The sequence below is a fragment of the Myotis daubentonii genome, chromosome 1 (genome assembly GCF_963259705.1).
Source record: "Myotis daubentonii chromosome 1, mMyoDau2.1, whole genome shotgun sequence".
Classification (NCBI taxonomy): Eukaryota; Metazoa; Chordata; class Mammalia; order Chiroptera; family Vespertilionidae; genus Myotis; species Myotis daubentonii.
Genome location: NC_081840.1, coordinates 190,158,266 through 190,169,245, shown reverse-complemented (window position 1 = coordinate 190,169,245; position 10,980 = coordinate 190,158,266). Strand labels below are relative to the sequence as shown.

At 44.4% G+C, this 10,980-nt stretch overlaps 1 protein-coding gene across 1 annotated transcript in view; it reads right to left on the bottom strand.

The window, feature by feature from the left end:
* Positions 1 to 1,607: 1,607 nt before the first annotated feature.
* LOC132218514 (UDP-glucuronosyltransferase 2B31-like) overlaps positions 1,608 to 10,980 on the bottom strand; it is a 30,217-nt gene continuing 20,844 nt past the window's right edge. The window contains exon 6 of the mRNA XM_059669792.1: positions 1,608 to 1,889. Within this exon, the coding sequence (XP_059525775.1) occupies positions 1,610 to 1,889 (280 nt within the window). The 3' untranslated portion in view covers positions 1,608 to 1,609. The remainder of the gene's footprint in view (positions 1,890 to 10,980) is intronic.

Below are 10,980 nucleotides of genomic sequence, written 5' to 3'. Positions count from 1 at the left end.
CAGCCAGGCAGCTGAAGCGAACAGGAGGCTTGCTTGCTCCTGTGAAGTTCCTGGGCTTTGAGCTTGCACTCTAAGAAAAAATGTTGCAATTATAGATGCTAAACAAACCCCATGCTTTCAGCCAGCCGTCGGAGCTGGAGTTGCAACAGAGTTTCTATTATAGAACCCAAACAAACCCAGATCCCTGCTTTCAGCAGCCGAGGCCTCAGAGCTGGAGCCGAGCCTCAGAGCTAAAGCTGGCACTCAGTTCCAGTGACAGCCATAGAAGGTAAATAAATCACACAATAATAAAAAAAGAAGGGGTTGGGAGCTTCAGTCACCCCCAGCCTGAAAACAGCCCTCAGCCCCTCACCCAGACTGGCCAGGCACCCCAGTGGGGACCCCCACCCTGAAGGGTGTGTGACCAGCTGCAAACAGCCATCATCCCCTCACCCAGGCTGGCCAGGCACCCCAGTGGGGACCCCCACCCTGATCCAGGACACCCTTCAGGGCAAACCAGCCGGCCCCACCCATGCACCAGGCCTCTATTCTATATAGTAAAAGGGTAATATGCCTCCCAGCACCGGGATCAGCAGAGCCATGAGGCCTCCCGGCACCGGGATCAGTGTGACAGGGGGCAGCGCCCAAACCCCCTGATTGCCCTGTGGCTCTGTGTGTGACAGGGGGCGGGCCCACAACCTCCCTATCTGCCCTGCTCTTTTCGTGACAGGGGAAGGCGCCCCAACCACCTGATCAGCCCTACTCTGTGCCTGATAGGGGGTAGCTCCCCAACCACCACCGCCCCCAATGACCCTGCTCTGTGTGTGACGGGGTAGAGCCATAACCTCCCCATTGGCCCTGCCCTGAGTGTGAGAGTGGCGGTGCCCCAACCCCATGATCAGCCCTGCTTTGTGGGTGATAGAGGGCGGTGCCCCAACCCCCTGATGGGCCCTGCTCTGTGTGTGATGGGGGCAGCGCCCCAACCTCCTGATCGGCCCTGCTCTGTGCGTGACAGGGGGCAGTGACCCAACCCCCCTGATGGGCCCTGCTCTGTGCGTGACAGGGGGTGGCGCTGCAACCTCCCCATCGACCCTGCCTTGAGTGTGACAGGGGACGGTGCCCCAACCCCCCATCGGCCCTACCCTGAGCGTGACTGAGGGTGGCATCACAACCTCCCAATCAACCTGCTCTGTGCATGACAGGTGGCGTTGCCCCAACTCCCCAATCGGCCCTGCTCTGAGCCTGACCAGGGGCTGCACCTAGGGATTGGGCCTGCCCTCTTGCCACCCGGGAGCAGGCCTAAGCCAGCAGGTCGTTATCTCCCGAGGGGTCCCAGACTTCGAGAGGGCACAGGCCGGGCCTCTAGTAATATAATAAAATTCAATAAATACCCACATTGTTTTATTGTTATTTTATTTTTGCCCAGTTTTTTTTTCTCTTTGGCATGAATATTTTTAACTCTTAAACAGACAGTAAATCTTTTGAAAACAAATTTTGACTTGAGAAGATAAATTGTGAAAAGTCATTTTGTCACAGGAAGAAGGGATCCTTATGTTACAACTTCATTGCGCTGAATTAACCAAAGGAGGCATATCAGTTTCAGGTGTGTCAGCCTCAGGCCTTGAAACAACTACTCCCTTTTCTTCATCTTTCCTGGTTTAGCAAACTTCTGGTAACACAACAGACAACATTTTGTGATGACAAATGTGGCAGTTGCCACACAGACCAGCAGGAACCCAATCGCATCCAATGAGTGGTACTGGACCCAGGTGAGGTCATAGGAGGCTGGCCGCAGGTGTTTGGCTCCTTCGTGGCATATGACAAACTCGATCCAAAAGACCTCTCGATCTAGAGATTTCATGGGCTGGTCATGATGAATTCTTGATAATCTCATTGCATTCTCCTTATATCTGAAGGAGAAACACAAAGATTACACATTGAATGAAGGTTAACTTACCTAAGCATATCATGCCCATGAAAGGTTTTTGAAAATGTCATAAATATGATTCAAAATAATATCGTTCATTGAATTTACTTCTTCATAGATAGTTTGGCCTTTAAATTGGGATTTTCTGATGACGTGTAGTTTTAAAAGAGAAGACGGAAGTTAAGTTGGACAGTTCAGTCTTTTCTAGCGGAGTAAATGGTAGGAGCCATTGTTGGTGCTATAGATGAGATGGTGGAAGTTCACTTGCAGAGTGATGCTCATGAAGTGCTTAATGGGAGTGGTGTCATTGTGAGTGAAATGTCTCCCCAGTAGTCCCTGGACCGCCACTCTTCTCTTTGACCCTCTACTTTTTAATTGCCATCAGTTAGCCAGTATGGTTTTTGAAACAGATATCAGATATGACACTTCCCTGCTCAAAATTTCCATCTGGCTTCTCATCACATTTGAATAAAGTGATTTTAGGACTAAAGGACTCCACATCCTCATACCCCTGCCAACCTCTTCTTTCACTTGGTCTCATGCACACTTTGCTGTAGGCACACTGGCCTTCTAGCTGTTCCTTGAAGTTGTCTGACAGGTTTTTGTTTGTTTGTTTTCAATTGCATGTGCATTGCCTAAGCCTCCATTGCTGAGGTTTCCATTTCAAAGAGGCATTTACTTTCAAGAGGACTATCTTTGTCAGCCACTTGACTAGATAAAGAGCTAGGCTGCCTTCCTCAAGTGAAGTTCTTTTTTTTTAGAGATTTAGTTCATTGGCTATTTGGACTACTTTTTTTCCTTCTCATTCCTGAACTTTAAGTTCTGCTCTTATATTTTAAATTCATGAATAAAGAGTGAGTTTGCCACACTCTTGGCCTTCATTCCAATAAAAGCAGTGTTTGTGTGCTTCTCTCTCTCTCTCTCTCTCTCTCTCTCTCTCTCTCTCTCTCTCTCTCTCTCTTTCTCTCTCTCTACCTGTGACTGTTTTCTGGCCTCAGGTGTTCTATGTAATTTCTGGGTTTTTAAAATAATAAACTTTTATTTTTAAATCTTTTTTTATGGTTATCGCTGAGGGACATCTTGCAATCATAATAGGAACCACAAGGGCTGATCCAGACACCACATTGGTTATTGAGAGGCTGAGACCCGCACAAAATAATATCAAACAGGTGTTAACGTAAAAAACCATTGAAACCTGTAAAGAATTTTTGTGAGTTTATTTGAGCCAAACTGTCGACATATGCCGGGAAGCAGAACCTCAATGAATTGAGATAATGCTCCGGAGAATGGCAGGGTTACATTCGTATTTATACATGAAATTCATTGGTGACAGATTTAAGGAGGTGGGATTAAGCGAAGCAGGGAAACTTCTGTGATAGGATAAAAAGTAAAATGATGGACACATACTTAGGTGGGTGCAGGATCAATCAACATGATAATGAAGGAATTTGTAGTATCTGCCCTGGCGCCCAGAACATTTGGTTATGCCCCAGGGGTTCCAGAAAAAGGGAAGTTACAAGTTACCCAGACACTTCAAAGGAATGTTATCTTAGAGGCAAAAAGGCAAATGGGCTCAGTAAGGATCAAAGTTGATCTTGTCAGTGAAGACACAGGCCTAGGACATAACTGCCCACCATAACTGCTTTTAGTCAAAGTTTAATTTCAGACCATCCTTTGTGGTTATTTTAGGTCTCTGAGTCTGCTAGGCTGCCACGCAGGCCTTCCCTGAGCTTGTCAGGTCAGCGTGTGGCCCCTTTCGTCCACACAGGTTACATTTAAAATTTTGTTCTTTAAAATTTTAGGTACTTATCCATTATTTCCGGGATCAAGCTCACAAGCAAGATATGCATATATTTTTTCTTTATCCACTTTGCTTTGATTATTTTGAGTTTTTATTAGTAGGTGTTACTGTGAAGGAAAACCCCTATTCTGTAAAACTACTGTTTGGAATTCTCTGCTATTCTTTGGACGGCCTCTTATTCTGAAAAAGTAACTTTTCCTTCTAGCCTGCTTGAATAGTGGGGGAGATAAAATTAGCTATCTGACCTTGTAGGCCAGAGACTAGAACTAGATACACCCAATGCCATGCCAGGTGCATTTTTTAATTGGATAGAACTGTATAGTTTTCAATACCACCGCCAGCAAGCACACAAAGGGCTGGCTCTTCTATAAAAAGGGAAGTTCTGCCTGTAGTTTTGCCTAGATTTTGGATTCATTTCCCTAAGCCCACCGCGGTGAATAAAGTGTAACTCCAAACTCTCAGAGCGTTGTTTGGTTCTGGTCCGGTTTTTCTGTAACATAATTGGTTCCCTGACTGGGAAGACCGGGGAACCACCCATCGTGGCCTGTTGGCCTCCGGTATGGACTGGGTTTGAGGACGGGGGGTGTGGGGGGGGTGGGGGTGGGGTGGGGGGGGGACCGGATAGGCCCCCGGGAGGCGCCGCTCTGCTAATTTAGCAGAATTGAACCGGGGGAACTCCGGGCACTCCCGGATCTCGGCCCAGGACCTGGCCGGCATCTGGAGAGCGTGGACGGACACTTCTGGACCTGTCTGCAGAATCTGTAAGTTAGGGGCCCCAATCCCCTACCGTCTGGCCCACTTGGAATGAGTGGAAGGGGAGCTTGATCACCTCCCAGGGAGCCATAGAGCTCCCTCAGGTTTTGGGAATCCCTCAGGAATCTGGAATCTGTCAGGAATTGGGAATCCCTCAGGAATTGGGAATCTGTTTTGAATTTGGAATTTGTTAGAATTTGTAATTTGTTTGGAATTTGGAATTTGCAATTTATTTGAATTTGGAATTTGTTTAGAATTTGGAAATTGTTTAAGCTCTGAGTGAACAGGTGTTTGTTTGTGTGGGACTAGCCAATTTGCTACCGAGAAGGGGGACTGGACACAGTCTTAACTCCTCCAGTAGGTTCTCACCAAGACGTTGGTTGAGAATTCTGTTCTGGGACATGGGTGCCAGGAGTGCCCCCACGCCCATTTCGGGAGTTGGGCATTGTTTTGTTTATCTGCTCAGCTCCAGTCTGGGCTAGTCTACTGGGAGAGTGTGAATATGAGTGTTTGTCTATTTTGGCTGTTCATTAACTGGTCTGTGTAAAGTAAAAGCTACTTTGATTTATTTTGCATTTCTGTTAATTCATCTGGCTGAACGTTTGGACTGGACCCGCAATAGGCTGCAAGAGTCTCTAGCAGTTCTCAGAGTCTTTTGCTCACCATTACAGAAGAAATCAGCCCACTTCGCTAACAAAAATTTCTGTCCATCAGTTGCTCTTACCTGGGTTGTAAATTCACTGTATTAAATTGAAATTTTGAAGTGTTAGGGTAGATTTAAAGGCTAAAATAAAGGCTGGCTAGGTTCCAAGATTGCTTAGTTCTGAGATTGCTTATATATATATTAAAAAAAAAGCAAGAGAGAAGTCTTTTCAAGTTAACTGTTTGCTTAGCAAATTAACAAAGTAGTAAATTTCAAAGAACTCGTTATTTATGGTTTTCTTATCTCTTTGGTGGACACAAAGGGCTTACAGCTCCACAGGGAAGAGAGATTTACTGGCCCTGACCTTGCCTGTGACATCATAGTCCAACATGAGCCATCTAAGGCTGAAGTTATTATTAACTGTCTATAGACCCCGTTAACCCCTGATTGTGCATCTCGTGTGGTCTGTTGTCTTTGTCTTTGTGGTTATATGTTTTATTTGACTTGCCGTTTTCAGTTATTTATTAGAATCCTCATAGAGGAGATTACCTGGTCTTTCCCTTCCTCCCTCATCCTGATTCTGAAAGCATCTGTAACTGGATTTCAGGTTGCCTCCAGGCTTTCTGTCTGCAAGAAATCTCCCTATGCACCCGTTATCTTTCCAGGCTTACTAGGAGTCATGCTTCCCCATGGGTTGGACCCCAGCCTCGGGGAGGGAGGACTCTATAGGAGCAGTCTATAGTTTTCTTAGAAACTCCCACTGTTTAAAGGGAGACAAACAACTGGACTGGGGGAGAGGGGAATTTGTTGGAGAGATCAAAAGTAAAAAGGAAATCTGTGAGGGAAAGCAATGGGCTTGGGCTGACACAAAAAAGGGGGGTGTTAGCAGTTATGTTACTGGCTGCAGACTGCGAGCAGGTGCATTATCAACAAACTCCAAGGTCACAAGTTTTTTGTGAGCACCAATACTGAATGTTCACTTTTAGTAATCATTAAAAGATTAAAGTTTCTAAGAATAAAGAATTCTAATACATTAAAAACAACTAAATTCCCAGGAGAAAAGCGGAGGAGAAACAGAGCTGAAGTCTGCAGCTGTCCTGGTGATTTAGAACTGTTTGCCAGGCAGACTCAGCCCCTGAGAGCCAGGTCAAAGAAGGGGGGCTGGATGCCTGAGCTGCCCGCTGCCCTGAAAGAAAAAGCAGCAGTGAGAGAAGTGGGGAAAGCAGAAATTTACCTACCACTAAAGCTGCCTCTCTGTTGCCCAGAGAGTAAGGAGTATTTACAACAAGCAATACAAGACTTGGGTCTTTGGCTTACTGGCTACAGTAGTTTAAACAGAAGCCAGTAACTACTACTAGCCATCCTAGATCCCCAGGAATAGAGCAGCAAGCCTGGGATCTGTAAAAGCTTCAGCTAGAGCTAGCGAAAGCTCCCTGTTTGCAAATGTACTGAAAGGGTTTAGTACCTGTTGCTGCTGGAAGAGGAGGGGCTAATAACTCCTTCCAGTGCACTCCCTTGGAGGAGGCCTGGTTGTTGCTCTGCCACAAAGGGGACTGGTGGGAAGTCAAGGATAGCAGGGCCCTGTAACTAATAAACAGGGTTAACAAAAGGGAAAAGAAAAGAGCACTCTCCCTGGACCTGGGAGCCATCAGAACTTTGAAATTCTCCAAGAGAGGAGGAGTCTGACTCAGAGACTGACCAAAACCTCGTTGGGTTAGGAGGACCAGAGGCTACATATTGAACTTATAGACTGCAGTTTGCTAGGCAAAGGTCCAAGCCTAGTTGTATAGGGATTAAGCTACCTGTATACAGCAAAACAACCTTCTCCTGTGCCAGAATACATTTTAAGGAAATTGGACAGACTGTGTTTATCGCTAGAAAGAAGAACTAGCCACAGTGCACAGCACTAACAGTGGCCTACAGAAAACTGTATAATAAACTTAGATGATGCCTGCATATTCATGGGCATGGCTCCAAAGAGACAAGGACAATTTTGCCTTATATAGGAAGGTCAAGAGTAGACTTTAGTCACCTCCCTAAGATGTTTATATAGCCCTACCATATGACATGTTTAGTAGCAGAAAATTTAGCTGCTTGAAGCGGCCATGGTGCCAATATTATGTTTCATTGTATTAATATGCTATATTAACCTTCGATTCTCTTACAGGTTTGAATGTAGCTGTATCTGCCAAGAGGGCAGGTGCCCAACTGGGCAAAGAAGAATACTCATCAGGTTTTGGTCTCTATTAAGAGACAGTTAACAGTTGGCAGCCTGTATACTGTCTTGCAGGCCTGTGTGACCATGCCCATGTCAGGGGTGGTACAAATCTCAACTGTAGGAAACTGGGGAAAGCCTGTTTGGAACAGAAGGAAGTAGTAAAGGGGTAAATAGTAGCCCTCTGTTATAGGAATTACAGACCCTGTGAGGTCCTGTGACATGTGAGACCCTGTAAGGAAATAGAGCTCCTTTAGTCCGTTCTGAGAAAACAAGTCAAGTTTTCTGTTAATAAAACCACTATTAGGAACCAATCTTATTGAATCTATGCAAAGAAATATATTGCCATGATTTATTAAGCATTGCCAAATTTCAAAGGAATTATATAAGGAGAAAAGCATACTGATCAGCTCTAAGATTTTCTGATTTTCCTTGCCAGTCCCTTTTCATGGACTCTTCAGAGTAATATAACTGTCTTCAAATGGCAAGGAGAAATTTACAATATGTCTATATGTCTATATTCAAATAGTAGGGCTCCCTGATAGGCCCTGCTCTGTGTGTGACAGGGTGCGGCGACCCCCCCCCCCCCGCCCCCCATGGGCCCTGCTCTGTGTGTGATGGGGTGGAGCTGCAACCACCCCATCGACCCTGCCCTGAGTGTGACAGGGGGGAATGCCCCAACCCCCCAATCGGCCCTACACTGAGCATGACTGAGGGTGGCATCACAACCTCCTGATCAGCCCTGCTATGTGTGTAACAGGGGGGAGCTCCCCAAACCCCTGAGCAGCCCTGCTCTGTGTGTGACAGGGTACGGAGCCCCAACACCCCTGATGGGCCCTGCTCTGTGCGTGACAGGGAGCAGCATCCCAAAACCCTGATCGGCCGGCTCTGTATGTGACAGTGGTGGCACCACAACACCCTGATCTGCCCTGCTCTGTGCATGACAGGGGGTGGTGCTGCAACCTCCCCATCGACCTTGCCTTGAGTGTGACAGGGGCTGGCGCCCCAACCCCCCAATCGGCCCTACCCTGAGCGTGACTGAGGGTGGCATCGCAACCTCCTGATTCGCCCTGCTCTGTGCATGACAGGGGGCGGTGCCCCAACTCCCAAACGGCCCTGCTCGGAGCCCGACCAGGAGCTGCGGGGCAGGCACCTAGGGATTGGGCCTGCCCTCTGCCACCCGGGAGTGGGCCTAAGCCAGCAGGTCGTTATCTCCCAAGGGGTCCCAGACTGCGAGAGGTCACAAGTGGGGCTGAGGGACCGCCCCCCAGCCGCCAGTGCACAAATTTTTGTGCACTGGGTCTCTAGTCAATGATAAGAGAGAATCATTGATTTGCTGCCCCCTGCATGCCCCACACGGGGGACCCAGGCATGTGCCATGACCCGGAATCTAACCGTGACCTCCAGGTTCATAGATCGACCACACTAGCCAGGCTCAAAGGTTTTCTTAAGTTGGTTTCTTTGAACATTAGTTCTGTAAAACAATTTGATATTCAGTGAAGTAGATTAGATCATATATTTAGTGTGAGATATGATCTTTTGTTTGTTCTTGTTTGTGCTTCTCAAAGACAGCTGAAGTAGAAACCTTTCTGAGTTGATTGATTCAGCTCTCAGCTAAGTGTATGAAATTGCAAATAAAAGCATTTTAAGCAGAAAAGGCAAAGATTAAAAATAAGTTGATTAGGTGTATATCAACCTATTGATTAGTGGTTCTTTTTAACTGCTCAAGACACAAAGTCTTTTAGGATTTTCTAATTACTTTTTCAGGTTTTTGTGTAGCATTCCCCCAAGAAATATAAAGTTTCCTAGGAATCTTTTCAATGACCAGCCATGATGAACCTGTCCAAATACTCAACATATATTAGCAAATAAGACTCAGCAACATAGTAAAAAGATCATACACCATGACCAACTGGGATTTATTCCAGGGATGCAAGGCTGTACAATATTCACAAATCAACAAACAAGATACAATACATGAACAAATTGAAATACAAATGCACATGATTATATCAATAGATGCAGAAAAGTGTTTGAAGAAAATCTGACACCATTTTTGATAAAAACTCTCAGCAAAGTGGGAATAGAGGAATCACACCTTGACATAATAAAGGCCATATATGACAAATGTACAGTCAACACCATACTCAGTTGGCAAAAACTAAAACCATTTCCCTTAAGAACAAGTATAAGACAGGGATGTCTTCTTTAACTACTCTTCTTCAATATATATTGATTTCCTAGAAGTAGGAAGAGGGATTGAGAGAGAAAGAAACATCAATGATGGGAGAGAATCCTTGATCTACTGCCTCCGGCACACCCCCTACTGTGGATGGAGCCTGCAACCTGGGCTTGTGCTCTGACTGGGTATGGAACTGTGAGCTCCTGCTTTATAGGTTAATGCTCAACCAGTGAGCCACACTGGCCAGGCTCAATGGTATTTTTATACAACAATAATGATCTATCAGAAAGAGAAACTAAAAAAAAAAAAATCCATTTATCATTGCAAGAAACAATTTCAGATACTTAGGAATAAACCTAACTAAAAAAGTAAAACAACTGTACTCAGGAAACTGTAAGACATTGATAAAAGAGATAGAAGAAGATATAAACAAGTGGAAGAACATACCATGTTCATGGATTGGTACAATTAACATAATTAAAATGTCCATACTATCTAAAGCAATCTATAGATTCAATTCAATCCCTATTAAAATACCACTGACATATTTCACAGATCTAGAATGAATATTCCAAAAATTTGTATGAAATAAAAAATGATGTCAAATAGCTGCAGTAATCTTGAGAAAGAAGAACAAAGTTGGAAGGATCTCAATACCAGATATCAAGTTATATTACAAAGCTCATCAAAACAGCCTGGTTCTGGCACAAGTGCAGACATATAGATCAATGGAACAGAAAAAGAACCCAAAAATTGACCTAAGCCATTATGCTCAATGAATATTTGACAAAGGCGGCAAGAGCATACAGTGGAGTCAAGACAGCCTCTTCAATAAATGGTGTTGGGAAAATTAGACAGCTACATGCAGAACAGTAAAAACTAGACCACCAACTTATATCATACACAAGAGTAAACTCAAAATGAATACAAGATTTTTATGAAATTCATGAAACTGTAAAAATCCTAGAAGACAATATAGGCAGCAAATTATCAGACATCTCATGTAACAATATATTTATGGATACATCTCCTAGGGCACGAAAAACAGAAAAAAATAAACAAATGAAACTACATTAAATTAAAAGCTTTTGCACAGCAAAAGGAACCAGTATAAAAATGTAAAGGGAGCCCATTGTATGGGAGCACATATTTGTCAGTGATATACAAGATGAGGGGTTAATTTCCAAAATGTATAAAGTACTCATACAACTCAACAAAAACAAGACAAATAACCAATTAAAAAGTTGGGCAGGGGACATGAATAGATACTTTTCTAAAGAGGACACATAAATGGCCAAGATAAATGAAAAAATGCTCAACATCATTAATCATCAGAGAAATTCAAATAAAAATGACAATGAACATTCATCTCATAACTGCCACAATGCCTACCATCAATAAATCAACAAACAAGTGTAGAATTTCCTCAAAATGTTCTTATGTTCATGTGTAATGTTTGAAACACAGTTAAGCTAATATT